Source organism: Ciconia boyciana, chromosome 8, assembly GCF_034638445.1.
Source record: "Ciconia boyciana chromosome 8, ASM3463844v1, whole genome shotgun sequence".
Lineage (NCBI taxonomy): Eukaryota > Metazoa > Chordata > Aves > Ciconiiformes > Ciconiidae > Ciconia > Ciconia boyciana.
The window spans coordinates 17,552,665-17,575,946 of NC_132941.1; the positions used below are offsets into that span (position 1 = coordinate 17,552,665).

The following is a 23,282-nucleotide window of genomic DNA, read 5'->3' on the forward strand; positions in this document are numbered from 1 at the left end:
TCCGGCCCGCTCCCGGAAAGCCTCGCTCGTGCCCCGCCTGCCGGCTTAGGCAGTGTCGAGTAGCGGGAAGCCATGAGGTGATGTTGCACCACGCGGCCGTTCTGCTGCTCCGCGGTGCCTGCTCCGGGAGAGACGCTTGGCACCTGCTGCCCGGCGAGGCAGCCTCAGGTAGGCGGCTGGGGGTAGCGTTCGTGGAGGTGCGGGAGACGGCCTTGCAAATGCGCGGCTGTCCGCCCGTCCTCCTCCCCAGTAGTAAAAAGACTGATGATGGTATTTTTCTGGTTTCTAAATGCAAGCGACTATGTATGAAAACTCGTGAAAAGGCAAGAAGCTGGATGTAGCTTCCAGGTTCCTGTTCTGCCTCAAGAAGTTGCCTTGCAGGCGCGTACTTGTCACAAAATGTGAAAGTTTGACTTGGAGAGCTTGGATACAGATGTGGTGCGCTGAGAGACCCGTCTGTTGCCTGATCAGTCTTGTGTCACCGCTTCCTGCTGGCAGGTCAGTACCTGCTAACCCCAAGCAGCTCTTGGAGCCCAGAAGTCCCACAGATGGGTAGTGGATGCTTTTAAACACACACATCAAGAACTCACTCAGTGGCTAGAAAAGCAATGGCGTGGCTGGCTGCGTGTGGAAGGGCTGTGAATTGCCTCACGGTGTCTCCCCCATCCATATCCCGGGTTTAGCTTTGTGTATTGTCATTTTAATTACCGTTTGCTGAAAGGCTGACAGAAAAATAATGCAATTATGGCTTATTTTGCGAGAAATATAAAATATGGGTGTGGTTTCTTATGGTATGTAGACAATACTGTGCCAACAATGAATATGCCATAAGAAATCTGTGACAGTTTTGCACAGTTGAGGTTCATGGGATCATAATCCTAACTGGGTATCAGAAATTCAGCTGAGACATGGGTTCCCCTCTAAGGGACTTGCCCACATTATTTGTTTAGTTTTAAGTTCTCCCATGGTTACAAATACTGCTTAATTTCTGCTGGTAGTTAAGCATTATAGAACATTGCTATATTTAAAAAAACCCCAAAATATTAGCTTGGTAATTTCAATTGAGATCTAATCAACACAGTGTTCGAAATGACATCAATCTTCATCTACACTAATTCTCTCAACATTATTAACATATTTGTAGCAGATTAGATGATAATGATAGTAGGACTCCAGAGAAGTGAGCTAAACATTGACAAGGCCAAAGACCAGTTCTGTGGAGTGACCACCAGTAAAGCAAAAAACCAGATCTAGTGTCCTTCTCTATAAAATCAAGTTCACTTAACCTCAACAGAAGGAGTCAGCAGATAAACTGAAATGTCTCTCTCAAACACCATTTAGGTTTGCTGTATCACAGAATAGTTCTTTGCTCATACCGGTCCTGACCTTGTTCCTACCCAGGGAGGCAAACAACTCGCATGAACTCAAATACAAAATCAGAGCCACAATCCCTGTATGTACTCTCTCCTAGGATATGTATTTTGTGTTTGTATTTCTGCTTCCACTGAAATCAATAGCAAAGTGATGTCCTACTCAAGACTTATTACAAAATGGTGTTCCGTTAGCAGCGAAGTAGAGCTTTGGTTAGGGATGCATGTAAGCGTATTTCATAAACAAAATATTTCATTGCTTAAGGCATGTTAAAAAACAAGCCAAATCAACTGAGGCAGAGCGGTAGTCATATTATGTGTTCATGCCAGCGTATCTGACTCATGAGGACTATTTGTCACAGTGATGAGAACTGGCCCGAGTGCAGTCTCACTTTTCGCCAATCCGAATTTTTAAGAAGAAAACACTGAAGCAATACAGTGGAGTACACTTCAGATGAATTGTACAGACAAAAACAAGGATGCCGCAAATGAGGCGGTGACTAAAAGATCCTACCTCCATTTAGCAGTTTGGGTTCGGGTAGTATTGAAAAAAAGACCTTTCCTGACTGAAGAATGAATATTTATATGGTAAATTAGATTCTAATCCTGAAAACATGAAAGTTACTTTCACTTTAATAGCTGAAACAGTCCACCTGAAATATAGTGCATTAGACCTGAGTCTCTTTACGTTCAAAATAAATCAATACATAAGTGTTTCAAAAAAAGGGCCTTTGTATTTTAATAAGTTCATATGGGGAAATGTTTTTATTCTGTTTAAGTACCATGCAGAATTACAGAGGAGTGCTCTACAAAAAATAACATATATCCAATCATGTCCTTGTTTACTCGGTTTTCTTATTTCCAAGTCTCATCCTCGGCATTTAAAACCACACTTACCCCAGCGTAACCTTTTTGAATTTCTTAAAACGCCACGCTCTAGTCAGGACACAGCAGCGCAGCCCCAAGGCTGTACGAGATGAGAAGCTGGGACGTTGCTCTTCGGTGAGGAGCCCGTTGTCTTCTGTTGAAATAAAAGGAGTCACAATTCAATCGTCATCGAGAAAGCAACTTTAACTGGCCGGCTGGCCTGCAGCCGTCCCGGCGGGCCCCCGCGTTGGGAGGAGGGACCGACCCTCCCGCTCCAGCTGCCATGCCGGGGCCCGCCCGGGGGAGTGGAGCTGGCAGCGCCGCTCGCCCCGCGCCGACGCCGCAGCGGGAGAGGAGAGGAGGGCAGAGGAGGCGAGGCGGGCGGCGGCTGTCCCGGCAGCAGCGGGCTGTGCCCGCCCGGCGGCGCGGCGTGGTCTGCCGCCGAGCGCCATGGCCCGGCGGCAGCCGGCCACCCTTGGGGGCCCCGAGGCGGCGGAGCTCGGCGCTGGGGCCGCCGGCCCGGAGCTGACGGCGGGGAGCGGCCCCGTGCAGATCCGAGTGGCTGTCCAGGCGGCCGCGGAGGAGGAGGAGGAGAACGGCGGCGGCGCGGCGTGCCCGGCGGCGCGGGGCGGTGGCAGCTGCAGTGAGGAGGACTCGGGGCGATGTGGACGGTCCAGGTGAGGCCGCCGGGGCGCGGGCCGGGCTGCGGCACCGGTAGGGAAGGGGCCCCGGCTGGCGCCCGCCTCTCCCTGCGGGCCTGTCTGTGCGGGCCGAGGAGCGGGGCCGCCGCGGACGCCCACGTAACGGTGCGGCCGTGGCTGATGCAACGCCGGCGGGGAGGGGTGGGAGACGCGGGGAATCCTCCCGGGATTCCCGGCAGCCGGCGGTGACTCTGCCCGGGCTGCGTGTCCCCCCCGAGGGAACTGCCGAGGCCAGGCTGCCTGCGGCTGCCCAGCGTGGCGGGCGCCGCAGCCCCGCCGTAGGTGCGGAGCGGGATGTGGCTTCCCCGCAGCGAGAAGCGCCGGGCTGTGGTGCCCCCGACGTTTCCATTTCACTGCCTTTTACAGAAAGAGTTTTAGGGTTGGTGGTTGTTGTGGCTTTTTTTCCCCTTTGGTTTTTATTGTATAGACCCGTAGAGATTTTCTTCAGTAGAATTAAGACATGGACAAGCAGACCTGTTCTGTGGCTTTGGAAACAAGCTGACCGGACGTGAAATCAAGACCAGTTTACATGCAGAAGAAACTACCACTTTATAATCTACTCTGCATGTTACTGCTTGATAATGCCAATAGTGTTGTCTGTATTTAATGATAAGTTGCAGGAGTTACTACCGATGCCTTAAGTTGCTTTGATGCGTACCAGAATCTCTTACTTATAAAAGGAACATGCAGGATTTTTGTGCCAGAAAACTGCAGACAAAGCTTACTAGTTGTAGTTCAGCTTGTGTTTTGTACTAAAGCTGCAGATGCAGTAATAAATTAAGTCACATAAAGATTTAGATACAGTAACATGAAATTCAGTGCTCTGTTCAAAGATCAGTTGTTTCTCATCAGTTCTCTAACTTCATATCCTAGCACTGACTCCGAATGAACTGTAGTGAATTACTTTAAATTACAGAGGGGTAGTTGGGGAGGGAGAATTTTCTGCAGCTGCCAAAGGTGTCAACTATGCACTACAGAAACAGGAAGCAACATAGCTAGACACAAGTAAAATGTTTAAACTGAGTCTACTTAGTCTTTCCACAATCATATGTGACTTGTATTTTTATAAGTCAAATGTGTACAGCAGTCTACAGTGTTGCATTCCAATTACTGATTTCTTAAATTCAGAATATTTTTTACATTTGTTTTCTTTGACAGTGTTACTTGTGTAAAAGCTTCTAGCCCTGGCCTAGACTAGAAAAAAGGGTGGTTATTTTTTCAAGCGTTGTAACACATAATAGCTAACTCTTAAATGCCGCTTATTTAATCCTCTACAGTAGGTGCTACCTTCAGAAATGTTTGCTGATAGTGCTGATGTATATTCAGTTCTTGTGGAGGTTGCCTTTTTGTAAATGGCCACTTCCTGACCCAGGAAAGGCCAAAGGTATTGCCATGGAGAGAACTATAAAGGAGAATCAAAAGTAGGTGAGTGGAGTTCACACATGCTTTTGCCATTTACATGTAACCTTAGCTAAGGATTTACTTTCGGGAATGCAACATCTGATAGGGAATTATCTACCCAAACATTTGGAAAATAGTCAGTGATGGTCTAAAACTGCTGGGAATGAGCCATTTCACTCTCCAGCTAAGCTAGCAGACAATTTAGATTTTTTTTTTTTCCTCAATTTCTAGGTTTTATAACTTAAGAAATGAAAACCATTTCCTCATGGTCAAGACACCACAGTTCTTCGGGAGATCTCTGAGTATTTGTGACATTCAGTCCTCAGCCATTTAGCTGTCAGCTGCTTCAGAAAGATCTTCAGACTGTTGATAACAGGTGGTTCTCCTATGCATAAAGTAAAGCTACTCTTGCTCAACTTAAGTTTATTTTGGATACAGACAGATACAGGAAGAATCTGAGCTTGAAAGGTGAATGTTTTTAAGATGTTGTCAGTCTAAAATGTAATGTTTCACAATAGAAATTGAAATTTAATGATTGCTGCAGCCACCTGTCCCAGGAGTAGGCAGCCAGTATTGTATCCATTTGTTTTTGTTAACAGACTTGCACTGCCTTTGAGTGATTGTACTGTTGGAACATCAACTTAATGCTGCAAATTGTATTGCCACATAGTGCTTATTAATGCAATACCTTATTCTTTTTGAGACTCAGCAAAAACTTGTCAAAAGGTTAGACTCTATCCAGAAAATTTAATATATTGTTTGTGAGTTTTGATATTTAAAACCCAAAATCTAGTCTCTGTGTTTAGTTTCTTGTGTGACTAATAGCCAGATGAGTCACCACGTTAAAAGTTTGTTTTTCAGTCTATCCTAACTGTTTTGACAGGCATATCTGTCACAAAGCTCTGAATAAAGAAATAAGTAAATGAAAGTTGTGAATAACTACTAGGCTTTTTTTTTTTCTTGTCAATGTTGACTGACATTGATTTATCAACCAGCTTTGTAGTAGAGCTGATACCCTAGAGGTACTACCAGTTGATTATTACTATGAATTAATATGGAGCTAGTTATACATTTCTGCATTTGCTGTAGGTGGAATTTCCATACAGTACTTAGCGAGGGCTGTTGTAAGAGGCCTAAAGATTTTGTAAAAGCTGAACCATCTGCCAAATATAGCAACGGTGTATAGCTCAGACTATGACCAATATTTAATTTAGAGAGGTGAAATGTGACCTATTCCACTCTGATTCACTGTGTTAACACTGTAAATAAGGATGGTACTGATCTTTGCAAACATGCAGTTCATTTTTATTTTTTTCCCAAGCATGGTGCTCCACTTTCTTTCTATCTGAACCTTCCAAATACCTGCAAATGTCTGTACTAATAAATCCTTTAAAAAAACTATAAGCTCCATCCTGAATTGAAGGTAAGCTTTTCTTAGCAGAGTGTGGAATGTAAAAATGCTGAAATGTTCTAAGTTTCTTGTGCCCATACTGGTTCTGAATCGGTAGTGAATGAAAAATGAGAAGTAGTGGGGTAAGGGAATAGCATGAATGAAAAATAAACACTTAACCTTGTTTTTTCTTCCTTCTGAAACCAGCACCCACAGCTGGCCATTAAATGTTTTTTACTATCTATCTTAATTATAACTTCATCTATTAACCTCTACTTCTGGCATTGTCAACTTAAATTCTTTTTCTCGCTCTGTCACTCTTGTGATTCCTTTGAACTGTACCCCATTAAGTGGCTACAGAGATTTTAACAAGGAGACTAGGATTGTGTGAGTGAGTATCCACGTACATCTGATGTGTTGCCCTGTCGTCGGAAGAACCATAATAAATAAATAAATTGTTTTCAAACAATTCAAAAAGCCAGGTCCCAGAGAACTGCTGTAACTTGTCACACCAGGGAGCACGTTCCCTGTGCAGAGCCCATTGACCTGAACAGTATCTTCAGATGTACAGCAAGCACCTGCCAAGGCAGCGCTGCTGCCTGTGCCCAGGCGTGGGCGGCACACCAGTCAGCATTAAGATCACAGTCTCCAGTTTGTCTCCGGGACAAAATTGCCACAAGGCAAGGTGATTCAGTAGGCTGCAACCTCCCTGCCAGATTGCCCTCAGAGGACTCTAGTGTGATGCCTGCTCCCCTTGTTTAATGATTTCACAAGCTCTGCAAAAGCCATTTAAGACAATTTTGGGAAAATGTGTGGCTCCTCCTTTTTTGTTGCTGGGGTACATGGGAGACCAAAGTAATACATGATTTATAGGGTCTAGGGAGCTTAGTGGGTGATTTTTTAATTTTTTTTTTAACTGAAACTTTTGTGATGGTCCCACAGCAAAACTAGACTGCTAACAGCTTTAAAAAAATGGCTCTGGCTTAAGATAGACTTGGGATAGGGTGCTCAGTAGTGCTCCATTTTGCACAGATACCTAGACAACATGTTGGGAGGGGCAGAGAGGAAATGAGAATGACTTCTTAGCAACCTCCGTATGTGTGTATATACAGCTGTTCCTGACATACATGAGCTGTTACTGCACCAAAGTCCTTAATCCGAAACGTACATACAGTTTAAACCCCTTGGTAAACTGCTAGTTAAGTTACTAAGTTACTCTGTCACTCCAGAATTGACCTGTAAAAAGTGCAATAGTCTTTCTTACTACCTGGATACTGGCTCCTGCATTCATGCAGTGACCAGGCTTGAGAAATCATGATTGCATCAAGTTGGAATATTCACCCACTGGTATGTGTCACTACTCATGAAGCACATAAATGTCAAGTCTACGTTTAATAGTTTCATACTGAAAAATAAAACACTGTCACTGGAGGAACTTTGTATAGCACCAAGTGCCTGTGCACCTGCATTTCACATTTTGGTGTAGGATTTGAGTTGGCAGAGTGTTTTGAAGATGCTAGTGTATATGTCTCATTGTTCTACACTGAGATAAGCTTTTGGAATGAGCTCAGGAACTTGACTCCTTATGCTGACTGGAAAGCTTCATCCTCTGAGCTGGCCTCCTGCCTCAGATGGATAGGGCGATACCTGTTCAGTGCCTACATATAAAGTAAGTTGGAATCGGCATTATGAATGCCTTTTCGTTTTGGAAGACTATTTGAATCCACTAATATAAGATGAAGATCTGTTAATAAAATGATTTAACTGTTTTCCAGTGGTGGGGAAAATGATGATGACTCTGACCAGAACTGGAAACCACCAGAAAATGACCTGATCCAGAAGTTAATAGCACAGATTGAATATTACTTCTCAGATGAGAACCTTGAGAAAGATGCCTTCCTTCTAAAGCATGTGAGAAGAAATAAGATGGGCTATGTCAGTGTTAAACTCCTCACTTCTTTTAAGAAGGTAAGCTAACTTTTTAAGATTTGAAGTGCCTTGTGTAAGCCTGATGAATCTAAAAACATTAGGAGAGATTAGATGAAAATAACTTACTTTATAGAGGTGGTTTTACAGTCTTCCTCTTTATCTGCCTCTCTTAGGGGTTGATTCAGTTTTGATGTGACGGTTAGGTTTGTTCTCAACCCAGAACTTCAGTTGCTGAACTCACTCATGATGGGCTAGGGAAATCAGGCTTTTAAGCAACTACGCTTTTAAATTATCATTCTGGGAGGGAGCAGGGCATAGTAAATGGGGCATTGGATAAAATTAATTTCTAGATCAGCTACTCATGAGTAGCTAAGTAATCCTGGTAAAGTTATTTTCTTGTCTCTGAGAAGGGATGGTGAATCTGACCTTTGCAAATGCATTGGAGATCCAAAAATTAAGAGTAGTAGAAAGTATCTGGTGACTGAAGTCACTTAAAGGTGAGGTGGGTTTTATTCTTTATTCTTTTTTTTCTTTTTACATTAGGAACTCCTGTGTAAATATGTGTATGTAACTGATTTCTAAAATTACAGTAGAAACACTTTGTCAAGATTCTAAATCTGACAGTTTTGCAGAGCTATTCAGTCTAGAAGTTAAGGCACTCCCAGTTTCTTCAGAGCACTTCAAACAGATTATACCAGTAACAGATAAACTCTTAAAAACACTCCTTGGAAATGGAGAAGTTTGTGGGTTTTTTTAAAGTGATATTTTTGAGGGAGGAAAAATCAGTTCAATAAAATGAAGTCCTAAACTTGGCAAAACTACTTGTTTGGCAAATTTAACAAAATAAAACCCCCCACAGAACATGCATTTTGGCATGGTTCAGACCTAGATACGGAATGACTGAACATCCCTTGAGCAGGCTTTAAGATAAAGTAATGATTTTCAGTTTGAGATTTAGTGTCAGTTTCTATTTTCAGTAGATTCAAAGGACATGAGCTTTACAGGAGCTCACTGATGCCCATTATAGCAGGAAAACTTTTACTTTTTCACTCAAGTCTGCTACATGAAATTTAAATCCAGGTTTCTGTTTGTAGACTGGAGCCTGCATCTGCCTTACACTTTCTGTAATTAGTTTGAGTGGGTTTGATAATTTGTGGTGCTTAACCTGTGTCTGTCTTCAAGGTGAAACACCTGACCCGTGACTGGAGAACCACAGCCTATGCACTGAAGTACTCGAACACTCTTGAGCTCAATGATGATAACAGAAAGGTTAGAAGAAATACTCCTGTTCCAGTGTTTCCAAGTGAAAACATCCCTACCAGGATGTTACTGGTGTATGATATCCACATGATTTCTGAGCTGCAGGCTCTTAACAAACAACAAGAAAACGGATGCATGCAGGAAAGGATAATGGAGCATATCCTCAAAGCCTTTGTAACTTTTGGTGTAATTTCATCAGTTCGTATTCTCAAGCCTGGTAGGGATCTACCACCTGATATCAGGAGGGTCAGCAATCGGTACACCCAACTGGGAACTCAGGAATGTGCAATTATAGAATTTGAAGAAGTAGATGCTGCCATACGTGCTCATGCCTTCATGTGTGCTGAAAAGAAAGAGACCAGCATGAAAGTTGTCCTAATAGGCATGAAACCTCCAAAGAAAAAAGTTCCCAAAGACAAGAACCGTGATGAAGATACCAGCAAGAGTCTTAAGAAGGCTAGATCCCTTAATAAGAGAGTTGAGGAACTTCAGTTTGTTGGTCATGAATCTTCAGCAAATAGCTCTTCTGACCCAGAGAGTAATCCTACATCACCATTGTCAGGACGCAAAAGTACTACAACAAATACTGTGAGTAATTTGAGCCCCGTCATTCGCCCAGCCACCCATTTGAGTCCTAATGTGTCACCCAGATCTAGTCCTTGGAACAGTCCATCTTCACTAAGAAAATTAACCAAAAAGTCTCCGCTGGCTGAAGACAGCAAGCTTAACCCAAGCACTAGCCCTGAAATTCCAAGAAAATGTACAGATTATTCCTCGGATAGCAGTATCACTCCTTCTGGTAGCCCCTGGGTACAGAGAAGAAAAGCTCAAACTGTAACACAAGAGAAGAGTCCTGTCAGTAGCCCCATGTTAGCTCGGAAAATACAAAATGCAGATGGTCTACCTGCAGGGGTGCTGCGGCTGCCTAAAGGTCCTGATGGCACTAAAGGATTCCACAATGGATGTGAAAGAAGGAAGGCTACGAAGAATGAAATCGTTCTTTAAAAACAATTTCACAAGTCAGTCAACTGCTTTTGTTCAAGCCTGGTGAAAAACTGTCACTTGAGTGACTAAGTTAAGTCAGTATTTAATTTTAAAAATTTTGTATTCATATAGAGACTTTATCATTTGTATATTTGTATATTCACTTCACAGAATCAGAATAGCTGAGGTTGGAAGGCATCTCTGGAGATTGTCTAGTCCACCTCCTTTGCTCAAGCAGGGTCCACTACAGCAGGTCACTTAGGGTTTTGAGTATCTGCAAGGATAGAGACTCCCCAACCTGTCTGGGCACTGTGTTCCCACGTTCAACTATCCACACAGTAAAAAAGTGTTACCTTATGTTCAGGTGGAATTTCCTGTGTTTTCTTTGTGCCCCTTTTCCTGTTACTGGGCATCACGGAGAAAAGCCTAGCTCCACCTTCTTTACTCCTTCCCATCAGATATTTAAAAACATTGATGAGATCCTGGGCCTTCTCCAGTCTAAGCAGCCCCAGCTGTCTAGGCCTCTCATATGAGAGGTGCTCCAGTCTCTTAATCATCTTATGCACTTACCTAATGCAATGCCTTTATCTATCTGCATTGTTATTTTTTTTAATGTATTCGTTTGAAACAGGCATATAAATAATTCATGTAACTACATTATTTGCAAAGCTATGATCCTGAAGAGCAGTGTGCAAATACTTACAGTTTAGCGGTTGTATTATGATAAGCTGTGGTATGTTATCAGCCTAATCATAAGGAAGAGAGGTTTTGAAGACTTTCTGTGTTTGTCTCAAAAAGGAACTCTGAGAAACTTATGCTACAGTGAGCAGTTGCTCTCTGCTTGCATACATCTCCAAAGACAATATTGTTTAGTAGGACCAAAGTGTGTCTTTTCATGTGATGTGAACAAAGACTCTGAGCATTGAAGACTGTTCTGTGTTCTCTCATATAATCAGATGGAAATAAATGAAAATCTTAGCTCAGTCTAGATCTATTTTGTTTACTTAAATAATAAGTTGAGCTGCACCTGAATACATATTCAAAGCTCATCTTATACCATATGAAATTCTAGAAATAGTTACTCGGAATTTCCACTGAATTGGGGGGGGGGGGGGAGGGAGTTCTCTGCCCCATTACTGATGGTTACTTCAGTGGTGATGCTTCACTCTGACTGTATGTCACAGTCATTTTTATACAACATTATAAACTAAACAATGGTTATCTCACAGTTAACTCTGAATTTAACAAGCAGGCTCAGCAACAAGCGCTTAAATTAAAATTAACTATAATCCTACCTGAAGCCAAAGAAGGAACCTTTGCAGTTTTACTTACAAAAGTCATACTCCTGAAAAATAGCCCAGCGATAGTTTCAGCTTCTACTGTACAACTTGGGAACTGCGCATGATGAAGTTCTAATCAGATCATGATTCTTCATTCCAAAACTTCTCCCCGTCCTTTCCAACTTTCATTTCCACTCTAAGTGTAAGACTTCTGAAGTGTAAATAACTGCAGTAACACACAGTTAGAAACCAATATACAGAAATCCCCTGGTTCTGTGTATTGTTCTTCAGCCACCCAAATATATTCCTGGTTCTTTTACTTCACACAAATTGAATCCTCCAAGTTACCTCCTGACTTGCATTACCAGCTGAGACACTATAAACAGGGTTAAACGCAAAGTGGTGGTGGTTTTTTTTAAATCGGCAGTACATCTGCAAGTATCTAAGTGACAGGGAAGGTACACAGTCTTCCAAAGAGTGATTCCATAGCTCTAGATTACATAACAGCACTGTTTCACTATGTACCCAGAACACTGTCGTTTCATTAATAATCAGGGAAGTTTTTTAATTAAAAAACTATGCAGCATCCATGTGATGCCATGTACCAGCCTGTTTGGGGGCAGTACTACAACTGATGCAAAGCAGTATTTTGAAGACGCACAGAAGTCAATTAAATGGCAATATTGAGAGCTCCATGTAACAGTCCATAATGTTAAAAATCACTAAGACGTTGAGATTTTTGCAGGGGATGCTAAGATGCTTGTAGGGAAAAAAGGAAGTTGAAAATAGCAGCGTTTACTAGGGCTATGCTTTCTGAATGAACACATGTACATGTCACATGCAACATGTAAACCTTACAAATCAAACGTACTTCTGTAAAACACTAACAGTTTGAAACTAAAAACCTCATCAGACACTAATTATGAGTCTTATTTTGCTTTAGGAAGTTTTAGACTTGACAGATAAAATGAACACTGAGGATGACCCCTTAGTAAATAAACAGGCAGTCAACAGTTTTTTCTTTGCTAATAAACCAAATACTATGTTACTGAAGAGTTATTAGAAGGCCATAACCTAAAAAAATATTATAAAACTTATTTTACAAGAGAATGCCATCTCACTTGAGTGTAGGCCCACTTATCCTGAGACTAAGATATACGTAACTCTAACATTCCAGAAAGCTGCTCAACCTGTCTTTAGAAAGCTTTTCAATAAGAAAGGTAAAAGAATACATTTACCATAGTAATTATTTTTGTAGAAAGCAAATACAAACTTGATCAAACAGCGTGTGATAATGCAACATGATCAAACAACAAAAGATAATGCTATCAGTGAAACTATTTGGAAAGTAATTTAAAGTACTGTTTATAAATAAAAAGTCAGCATGAGGTCTTATTCTGAGTTCAGATAAGAATATATAAAACCACAGTTCTGCTTCGTGTAATTTCCCCCCCTCTCCAACAGGAATGTTTTCTGCTTGGAAAACATTCTGTGGAAACCTCAAGTAGCCACACAGACATACCAACTTCTTTGATATCTTCCCCCCACCCTTTTTTTTGTTTCTTATTGCCACTTTGGAGCCAAAACAACTACTTTATGCTGATTTTATTAAAAAAGACCAAAACTGAAGTAATGAACAGCTTTTGTATCATTGTATTTATATTCAGTGTTCCTTGTAGAGCCCAGAATGCTTGCTTGTTTAATTAATCAATGTAAAAATATTCTAAGTATGAAATACCTTCTCTCTGGATACTTCCTACACTAGCTAGCAATATCTAGTATTAGATACTGTTGCATGTGTATGTTCATATATATTTTGATATCTCCGTATCAAAATACACATGCACACGTGGAGCGAATCCAGTCACTGCTAAACCAAGGAGCACGCTCTGCTGCCAGAACAGAAGTGGTGCCGCTTGCAGACAGCGACTCCACTCCGGGGACTCACACTCACCAAATCCTGCAGCAGGTTATACGTGCTTCACTTCTGTAGATCTCAAGCGCACACATGCACGTAGACACGCATGCACACTTGAAGTAGTGGTTTCAAAATCATGGAGGTTGAAGCTATTTTTATTGCTTTTTTACAAGAAACAAGCAGCAATTCTAAAAAGCATTTTAAGAATTAGACCATTTCCCCCCAAGTAGCTCACAATTTGCTAAGGCATTCAAGATTCTTAACTTTGTCTAAATACTACCAGTGCCGAGCACATCAATAGGCACCACCGCATATGCTACACAATCCACAGCAGGCTTCAGTCATACATGTATGCCAATAAAAATAGATCAATATTTAATTCCTTTGAGACAAGTACTTCACTCTCCCTGAGTTTGTTTCTGTCTTCACATTCAACCAATTGCTCAAAACTTCTGTTTAAAAACAATACAAAACCCAAATACACACACCATACATACAAACTGCTTGGTGTAATGTTGCCAGCAGAGGCATTTTAAACCCCAACAACTGCGCCTTTATTTTGTTCTGACTCTCAAACATTTGTAGTATGATGACATATTTCAACTAAGTATTTTTTCAAAATGTCGTATCAACTGGAGACAAATGACGTGACGACACATTTGGAATTCTAGTCACTGGTTGAGAGCCCTTCCCAACTACGAAAGAACATTTACTTCTGTCCCCACTAACAAAGAATGCATTCCTGGTGTCTTCATTTTGCACAGGCACAGTTTATGGGCTGGATTTATAAACCTGAAGTCTGAAACAAGCCAGGGACTTCAGTAAAAAATGCTTATTAACTAAGCTAATGCAGCCAAGCTGTTGAGAACAACAGTTTGATTAATCAAACAGAGTTGGCTTCAGTTTACACCACTGTTCCCTCAGCTTTGATTTTATTACACTTGAAGCAAAGATATAGTTGATTGATTCATAGGAAAGATCCCACATCTGTGATCGAGTGAGATTAAATGTTTTTGCAACCAGCTCGTATTCTTGGGATAGATCTGTTGCAAAGACGCCTTTATCATCAGTCTGGAGTTGAATTGAAAGAAAAGGAAAAAAAAAAGTTTAAATTAGTTCCTCTACATCAAAAAGGGTTTTTTCTACACATTACAAACGACTTTAATCTTGCTGTTTCACATTTTATTCCATGGTTCTTTCATCTGTGGGTAATTATTTCATACTTTATTTGCCCTACTTTCACTCAAAATTAATAAATTATTCAAACGTACAAGAAAACTTCTTAAAGTGATGGCACAATTTATCAAGAAAATAGGATTTCCTATTAAAATTGCTTGAAAGATGGCTATCAAATGATGCATACATGCAAGCTATGTCAGTATGTGCACATCTCCGTATTCCTCTTTTCCCTTTCCTCAGACCTGGGAACTAGAGCATACTCTCTATCCCAGCATCTTCAGGGAAGAAACTGCCTCACCCTCCACACTTAGTGCCAACTAGAACAGTTTCTTGATACTGACTGAAGTACTAGGCTAGCATCAAAAACATACGATTGAAAGCCACCTAAAGATTATTCATCTAAAAGGAGCAAGTTAGGATTATTCCAGGGTTAATGAGATTACCTATCTGCAACTCCCCACAGAGAAGAATGCTAACTATATCCTGTTGAACTTAAGACACTGTAGTATCTCCTTCTTCTACTACTCTTGTTTTTATAGGCCTTTATGGGTAAACTGCTTTCTTAGGTGACTCCATTGGTTATCTAGACTTTTCACAATTGACAATCTCAAAAATAATCTCTAATCATGAATTATTTTTCACCTAATACAACAGAGTTCCAACTCAATAATAAATACTTTATACAATAAGGATTGAGGCTTATTTGAATAATAAGCACAACGCTGTAATATATACACACACTTGGACAATGCTACAAATTATAGGGGTTAAACCAACAGGATGATAGTAAAATCCTGCCAATGCCAGCAAAAATAGTGGGCACCTCAACATTTAAGGACCTTAATTAGCTGTCAAGAGAACTCAAGAACTCTCATCCAACATAATAAATACCCAGGTAAGCACAAGCTTAAATGCAAGCATTGGACCAGTATGTTTAAGAGAAATCTGTCAGTATGCAAACAGTTAAGAAGTTCATTGCATGCACAGCTGATCATCTTATCTATACAGAAAAAAAGGTCTTGCTTTACAATAAAACCAAGAGAAATACTAAAACTTCCCATTTGTATTACATGCATTTCTCAAACAGAACATGATGATTTCCTATAGGCAGATGATTGGCTGCAAGGTCAGAAATTGATAGTCAGTCAGCTCTGATCCATAAAAAGGAGATCTACTTCTCCAATTTCACACTAGTTTGGCTCTTTGCTGAAATACATGGTTAAAATCAAAAAACTTACACAAAGCACTGCAGGGTGGCCCATGTTGTACCAGTATCCAAAATGGTGCTTGTCACAGGAAGGCACTGTCTGAGTTTTGATGTTTGATGTCATGCAAAGTTCTACGGGAAAAAAAAGAAGAAACAAGGATATATATCAAAATAAAAGACATGTTAAGTTTTTGACACATTAATTGGCTTATTTCTGTTCCTGAATGAAAATTAAAACCAACTATTGTTGTTTCCTTGATTTTCTATGCTTCAAATATTTGATAATAGATTCTGAGGAAAGTTTGGTCATCAATTTCTTCTTAACTACTGGCTGGGTAGAAAATTTAGGGAGCTTGCAAACCAGACAGAGAAACACCACACAGCCTTGCACAGGAAGTAAAAGTTCTGATTTAGTTTTGTTTTCATCTGAGACATCAATTGTTGTCTGCTGCCACAAATATGTCAAAGCCACAAAAGCATTACCAGTGTACCTTTATAGGCTATTCTCTCACATACACTGACACATTTTTCTAAGTCACCTCTGGTCAAAGACAAATCAGAGTTACTAGATCAGCGGTATGTATGATATTCTGAAATCTAGAGATCACCAAGTAGTTTTCTTAACTTTTTTTCTTACCAATAGGTATATGATTCTGTCGAACAAGTGGCACTAACTCCTCCGAACCTGTTGTTGCAGAGTTGAGAAATGTTCCATGTCCAATTCTGTCAGGAGGCAGGCCCAGGAGAATTTTGGTCTCCTCTTCTTGATTTGGAATCTAGAAAGGATATATTTTACATTCTGTCAAGGCAGCATAAAACAGCACATTAAATAATTACAACAGACTTCAAGTTCTATTTTCACAGCATATCTTATCCAAAAGAAAGTGTTAGTGAGACTAAATATCTGCATTGGTACCCTGTAAAGAACAAAGTAGTGCATGAAAGTGACTCTCAACTTGGAATTACAAACTGAAGAAGCCATAATCCTAAACGGGCGTGTAAAAACAGACGATCACTACTGGCAGTTCTGAAGTACTTTCAGTTGGAGGCCTCAAGTCAGCTTTGTATGCTTCAGTTTCAAAACTTCCGTGTCAAGACCACCTTTAACGCTTGTTTTACACAGGGATTAAAAAAATGATGCATGAAGAACTTAAACTGCAAGAGGCCAAAAACAAACCCAAAAGACCACTGAGACATTAAGAAATAAATTTTCAGAGAAGTATGCAGGAATAACCTGCAAAAGCCTCCTTAATGAAATAGAAACAAGTATGAATAGGCCTGTGACATCATATATTATGCTTAATTTCCTGAAGAAATAAAAGTATTTTCAGTATTTATCAGACTTGCCAGAGTAAACTTCAGCCACCACTTCAACAGATTGTATGGAGAAGCCCAACTCTTTCTACTGATACAAGCAGAGCTAACAGGACTACTCATGAAAATGTACGAATTTTACTATACATGACTTCTGATAAAATACCAGGAAGAAAACAATGGATGCCTTGGAATATTACTAATTTTCAAATTCACACCTAACCCTCCAAAAGATATAGTACAGGAAGAAATAATGTGACAGTTCAGATTCAGAACAGATTGTTGAAGACTCCTCCTTGTTTTTCTCTCTCTTGTCAAAACACCCCAAACCATTGCTACTTTGGCCTGAGAAGTTCAAAACGCACAGAAGTTAATTTTAGTTTCATCAAGGTTTTTATAAAATGGGAATAGCAGAGAAGGACCACAATAAAGGAAACTTTTACCTCTGAAAGGTGCAACGCCAGCTTTAGACCTGCTTTTTTTGCTTCTGAGAGGGGTTCCAAAAAATCTTGCCCATGTCCTGCCTTGAAGACAGAAACACATCACCATTCTACAGCTTGTTTTACAAAACTCCTATTACAATAATTAAGAAGTCTAGCAATATCAAAATACTTAATTCAAATACAGTTACACCGAATTATTTTTCTTTTCCCATTACTTGAGTTTTGAAGGCAGCAAGTCACATAATGTTCTGCTATATGGGCACAATTTAGACAAACTGGTCAAACATCAGTAGTTCAGATGATGCCCAACACTGACAAGCCAATTGTCTTGATTTTGATATCCTTTCTACAACTACCACCTAGAGCTATTTCATTTCAGCTTGACAGCTATCCTCAAAACATTTTATGCAATAAGCATTTGGTACATCTCAACAAAATTTACACTAGTATCAACTTGCAATATTATTTAACTTGCCTCAACCCAGTCAATCTGACGGGGACAATTTAGTAACAGACACCTCCCAGATAAACTCTACTTTTCAGTGGCTCTTTTTCAGTGTCATATATTAATCTATTGATTCTTTGTTAGAGTATCTGTCCCTTACAGCAACAGGGATTAACCTGGTATCAAGATCATGAGCAACCCATTCAAACTAGCAACAAACATTGGACAAAAACTTGTAAGAACAAAGTACGATTAGAACCACTTGCTGTTGCACAACATTATATATTTATCTTCAAGAACAGACCAAAATAAAACAAAAACTTACGGTGGGATCACCACTGAGGTCAAGTCCTACTACAACCCCATCAGTGGAAAGAAGGAACTCTTCAGCAAGCTTAACAGTCTGCTTAGCAACTGCCAGGCCACCTCTTCTGTTTATTGCTATTAACAATCTAGGAGAGAAATGTACATATTATGTTAAATACAAGCTGTAATATCAGACCAGCAAATCTGACACCAACAAAAATGGCACTTCACATCCTTCACAGCTGAGTATAAGGAGTATTTCTATAGGAAACCGTTCAAGGAATGAAGGCGCCAAAGTGCAGAGGCACACAAATTAGATAAACACGTTAGCCTGTGAAATGCAATAGCCACGGCAAGAGGGAGCGCAGGGAACAATACACTGCTCATTTGCTGCCTGCACTATCAGGCCAGCAACCCCGCCGAGGTGCACACATGAAGAATAAGAATTCTTCAGCTTCCACAAGTAAATCAAACAAGGGTTGCGACTGAGAGTATAAAAGACAGGCAAGCAGCCTGCCTTCAAGCAACCACTGACACCTTCTGAAACTTTTCTGCTGGTTCGGACCACCTCTCCTTTACAGCAGGTTGCTTGTACAACTAATCAAGCAAAATCTTTGCAATGAATCTAGGCCGTGAAAAAGGGGTCTTTAACGCAATTTTCATCAAAAACACTGCTGTTCCTGAAAATGTTGCAGAGCATGGGCAGTCTTAGAGCTAAAAAGCTTTACCCAGTTTCATTCTTTATCAGTAAAAAGGAAGACAAAAATTCAGGTTTCCATATGAATTACCTGTTTCCATTCCATGCAGTCTAGTTTAAGCACAATTTTCTTTCCTACACTGATGGTTTGTAAACCTGTCTGCAAACCATGACCGAGCATCAGACTACACAAAACCTTGAAACAGAGGTACTCCATGTGCTTTATTTACCTTACATCTATATCCAAGCCTTCTTCTTTACACTGCTTTATACCCTCAAGTACAGTCTCAACATACATCCTTTTGGTCATACCTACAAACACATGTACACATTTGGAATAAACATACTTGAATTGATTTTATTATGTTGCAGACCCAGCTCTCTAGCCTCCTAAGTTTCATTTTGCACCTTTGATTTTAGTCCATAGTCTTCTAATCTATATAGTTCTAATTCTGTTTATAAACACAGCTTTACTTTGAAGCATACATTTGAATAAAGCCTCCTCCTAAGCATCTATAAGAAAGAAAATAACTGAGTGTGAACCAGAGAGTAGCAACAGGACTTCTCTTAGGTGTTTCTATTAAACCACATCTAAAAGACAATAAAAAATGAAGTAACAAAAAGAAAATGTATCAGCTATTAAAAATATTAGCAGACTCAGATGTCATACTAAAGCGAATAACCCAAATTCTTGGGTAGTGGAGTTATAACCAACACATTTTTGTCCTCAAAAATCTAACAGTGAAGTGACATGTTTTTACATGGTTAAATCTTTGCTTTTACATTTAAAGTAGATTTTTATTGAACCAACTAAATTTGACTTTACTTGTTATTAACACAGTCTTAACTAAGTTTTATAGCACATCAGACTTACGAATTAAAAACCAGAAGAGGCTGTACCTGTGGACTTTTCTTCTCTAGGAGTGCTCCTCAATTCCAGATACTTGACACCATCATCAGCAAATTCTTTAATAACATCTTTAGTGATCTGATTAAGAAACGGTGTATACAACATCATGAAAGTAATGCTTATAATTGGTTATATTTTCCTTTACAACTAAAAGACCCAGATACCTTTTGGCGTGAAACACTTGCAAAATTTTCAGGCCCTATGTGTTTTAGCGCACTCCATCTCTGGAAATACTACCCCACAGAGGGTACCTTCAGTTCCCTTGGTGATACTAAAGAGCATTAGGACAAATGAGAATTTCCTTGTCTGAACAAGGATACCCCTCAACTGGCGCAGTTATAACCCCTTTCACCGCTACTGTACCTTTCTGTAAGTTTCACATGCTACCTAAAAGCCGCTTTCCAGGAGGAAAGAAGAGGACACTACACCACTTTCTGCTCCCTATTTTGGTCACACAGCAGTTCTCCTTGACAGTTTTGTAATCTGAGGTGAACAAAGGGCAATTCTAGTTCTGTAGGTTTGGTACGTAATGAACCAAGGAAGAAACAGGAGACTACGGTAAATCAAAGCTTTGGTAACAATGAACAGACATCACATTTTTAAGACATTATCAGTCCAAGCATCTGAGTGGTCATAATGACCACCATATTGGAAGCTCGTTGCTTTCACAAAAATTAAATGCAAAAGTTATATAAAATCCAGTGTTTCTAAATTAATGTGTTTTACAATAATAATTCTGACCTCCGATTGAAGGGACCATCGTTGATATTGTTACTTGGAACCCAGTGCTGCTAATCCAACTAATTTTGACTGTGTGTATCGCCTGCTCGTTTTAAGCAAACTTTTAATTAACTTACCAGTAAAATATCTTCAGTCCTAGTGGTAATCTGATAGATGATCTGAAACATCTGAAAACATCTGAAATAAAAAGTTAAAAAATTAATTGGAGAAATGTTGAACAGTAAAATGAGCATTCAAAAAACAAATCTACACTTTGAAAACATGTACTCACTGTGCTCAATTAACCAGCCTGTAGCTTCAAATACAAAGACCATCTGAATGGCGATTTCTGATTTTAGATGCTAACAATGCATTTGTGACAGAAATTAATATTATTATTGCCACAAACCTTTTCAAAGTTTCCAAAAAAAGGAAACTATACGAGTCAATTTTCTCTGAAAAGCATATGCTACAAGTGAAAATTTTCAATCCTTTAAAAAAAGGAGTTAATCAACATGAGATTTCCATTTAGTCCGCAAACATCTAAGAAGTTATTCTATAGATACAAGTAGCAAAAAATCTAACAGATTGTACCGTAACTAAGACTTGAAAATGTATTGTCTGCAGTCAGTGTATAAGGTCATACATTTCTCTAGTTTGAACGTAATTAACAGACACTTGGTAAATGTTTGTCACACACACACACAGGTGTATACTCACTCATCTAAGGTTCTTTTCTTTCCTTTGTCAATCACAGTCATTCCATTCTGGATCTGAAGGTATGGCTTCTCGGCCATAAGTTTCTTCATAGTGGCAGAACTGATACAGCCGTTCAAATGAGCATGAAGTTCCTAGAGGAAAAAAAAATCCTATGGATTTGTGTCCAGTGAAAAGGATGGCTTCTACATCTTGTTTGTATTACTGTTCTTGTATCCTACATTATTGTTTCACTCTGAGTTTGAGAACAAAATAGCAGTTATCTCTGTGTTTGGCTAATAATTGTTTCCTCCTGCTTTTGCATGCACCAGTTCAACTGAGACTGTCCTGTTTGTTCCTTCTCACTTAGTGGGCTGTTGTTAGCAATGATCTCGGCGGGAGCACAGCCGGCTCAGGAAAAAGGGCTCTCCAGCTTGTTGCTGGAGTGGTGCAATTCACGGTGAGGAGGAAGCGAACAGCTGCCTCAGTGTTGAGAAAAGTATAAATAAGGATTCAAGAACTCTTTCCCCATCCACTGCAAGTTAAACGTATGTATACGTTGTTCGAAAATAGCAACATCTGTATATCCACTCACCTTTCTTTTTTTCATACTTTGAAGTTTTAACTCGCAGCAGAAATCCAGCAAGATGCTATCTCTACCCATTAGCAGCAACTGGAGTAATCGCCCTCCTTTGTCCGAGATGGCTTTCTGCCTGACTGTCTCTTGACAACCTGCCTTTGGGGTCCGAACCTACAATCCTCAGCTCCATTCCTCACTTCACCTTTGCTCCTTCTTATGACCTCTTGGCTCCTGACATACGGAACAGGTCCCTAGCGCCCTCCCAACTCATTCAAAATGTATCTGCAAAGCATCTGCTTTGTTACCTACCCCCTCGCCCCCCTGGAACACATCCCTTCTCACTGGGAAAAGAAAAATTGGGGAAATATTTCTTCAAGCCTTTGATTGGAAGACACGTTGAAATTGTAACTCCTTCAAGATTTAATTATTACAATTTTGTGAAATATTATATTTCAGATTCCTATTTTAAAGTATTAAGTTCACAAGCAGAGGAAAAGGAGTCACATTATCTAAACTGTGAAGGTGCACAACTCCACCTATACACCAGGAGCTTTGGCTGCTGACCACTTCTGGAAATCAAGCCAGGTACATGCCACTACTTCTACATTAAATTTTTCACAGTCTTACCAGTGAAATACCTCACAGAATTCAGATAGCCATTAAACATAAACTCTGAAAAACATCGTACCAAAAAGGAGCATGAGAATACATGGACGGTGTGATTTGATGTGGGTTTGATTGTGCACCTGTCCATTGGCTGTATAAGCTCTCGGCTGGAGTACGTGCCATTTGCTGTTTTGCAAGTCCAGAACAGTAACACCGATAAAACCGCAGTAACACGTACAAAACGATAGCACAGATATGCTAGAAGTAAGGCACACCCCTAGGGACATGGAAAAAAAAGTGTTATCTGAGACAGACTTCTTGGGCTAGCCTCGGGGGAAAACACGACCAAAAAAGAAAATAAAGATCATGCTCAATTGATGTAACTGGAAGATGAGACGCCAAGAACTGCAAACAAGCTGGACAGGAAAGCACCTACCGCATTTTTCTGTAGGATGAAGGACCTCAGAAAAAGTGCGCATTTGAGAGGACGCTGAGCCAACAGCAGCTGTCTGTCTGTCTGTCCGCCCGCCCGCCCGCAGTGCTGGTGCACCGCCAGCTCCAGCGCCTCAGCTCCCGCTCCCGCCCGACCCGCTTGCACCGCGGCCTCCCGCACCCGCGAGCAGCGCCCAAGGCCGCCCGCCGCAGCCGGGGCCCCGCACCTGAGGGCCGGGCCGGGCCGGGCCCCGGCCGCCGTCGGCCTCTTCACCGCGGCGCCCCCGCCGAGCCCCCGCCGCTCACCACTTTGGGCAGCTGCCGGTAGAAGCGCAGCTCTCGCTCCCGCTCCGCCGCCATGACGGCGCCTGTGCCGGCGGAGGGCGGGACGCGGCCGGGGTCACGGCGGCGGCCCCGCCCCCCCCCCCCGCCCCGGGGGCTGCGTGCCGCCCCCGAGAGCTCCGTTCCCGCCTCGGCAGCAGGCGGCCCAGCTTCTTCTTTCTCCCAGGCGGGGGGAGCTCCCTGCCCCTGGGCGAGCAGCCGGCGTAAGTGCCACAGCCCCGCCGCTCACCCCGCTCCCTCCCTCCCGCCGCCAACCCCCCCGTGCTGGGAATACAGGTGCAGCTGGAGCGAAGGCGAGGTCATAA

General features: G+C 41.1%; 2 protein-coding genes across 11 annotated transcripts; one reads left to right on the forward strand and one right to left on the reverse strand.

Annotated features, from left to right (window-relative positions):
• Positions 1–22: 22 nt before the first annotated feature.
• Positions 23–10,894, forward strand: LARP6 (La ribonucleoprotein 6, translational regulator). 8 transcript variants are annotated; one of them, XM_072869121.1, is made up of 5 exons: positions 28–168; positions 297–498; positions 2,311–2,914; positions 7,505–7,697; positions 8,841–10,894. In XM_072869121.1, exons 3-5 carry the CDS (start codon positions 2,688–2,690, stop codon positions 9,921–9,923), a joined length of 1,503 nt encoding a protein of 500 aa, XP_072725222.1. In that variant the 5' UTR covers positions 28–168; positions 297–498; positions 2,311–2,687; the 3' UTR covers positions 9,924–10,894. The 8 variants fall into 8 exon arrangements, with proteins under 8 accessions (XP_072725223.1, XP_072725228.1, XP_072725230.1 ...); XM_072869124.1 differs by lacking the exon at positions 2,311–2,914 and adding an exon at positions 4,571–4,807 and having other exon boundaries at positions 29–168; XM_072869126.1 differs by lacking the exons at positions 28–168; positions 297–498 and adding exons at positions 4,216–4,363; positions 4,571–4,807 and having other exon boundaries at positions 2,795–2,914.
• A 2,340-nt stretch (positions 10,895–13,234) lies between these two features.
• MAPDA (N6-Methyl-AMP deaminase) lies at positions 13,235–23,089 on the reverse strand. 3 transcript variants are annotated; one of them, XM_072869130.1, is made up of 11 exons: positions 22,942–23,015; positions 22,286–22,480; positions 21,042–21,172; positions 20,459–20,519; positions 19,592–19,679; positions 18,922–19,003; positions 18,014–18,140; positions 17,244–17,324; positions 16,124–16,262; positions 15,518–15,618; positions 13,235–14,171 (listed from the first exon to the last, which is right to left on the reverse strand). In XM_072869130.1, exons 1-11 carry the CDS (start codon positions 22,993–22,995, stop codon positions 13,980–13,982), a joined length of 1,251 nt encoding a protein of 416 aa, XP_072725231.1. In that variant the 5' UTR covers positions 22,996–23,015; the 3' UTR covers positions 13,235–13,979. The 3 variants fall into 3 exon arrangements, with proteins under 3 accessions (XP_072725231.1, XP_072725232.1, XP_072725233.1); XM_072869131.1 differs by lacking the exon at positions 22,286–22,480 and having other exon boundaries at positions 22,942–23,089; XM_072869132.1 differs by lacking the exon at positions 22,286–22,480 and having other exon boundaries at positions 22,863–23,016.
• Between the last annotated feature and the right edge of the window lie 193 nt (positions 23,090–23,282).

Excerpts from the sequence above, each read along its gene's own strand:
- LARP6 (XM_072869122.1), top strand. The coding sequence starts at position 2,688 with ATGGCCCGGCGGCAGCCGGCCACCCTTGGGGGCCCCGAGGCGGCGGAG. Across the intron at positions 2,915-7,504 it reads GGGCGATGTGGACGGTCCAG|TGGTGGGGAAAATGATGATG; the intron begins GTGAGGCCGCCG and ends ACTGTTTTCCAG. Across the intron at positions 7,698-8,840 it reads TCCTCACTTCTTTTAAGAAG|GTGAAACACCTGACCCGTGA; the intron begins GTAAGCTAACTT and ends TCTGTCTTCAAG.
- MAPDA (XM_072869130.1), bottom strand. The coding sequence starts at position 22,995 with ATGGCGGCGGAGCGGGAGCGAGAGCTGCGCTTCTACCGGCAGCTGCCC. Across the intron at positions 22,481-22,941 it reads ACCGGCAGCTGCCCAAAGTG|GGGTGTGCCTTACTTCTAGC; the intron begins GTGAGCGGCGGG and ends CCATGTCCCTAG. Across the intron at positions 16,263-17,243 it reads TGGCGTTGCACCTTTCAGAG|ATTCCAAATCAAGAAGAGGA; the intron begins GTAAAAGTTTCC and ends TATCCTTTCTAG.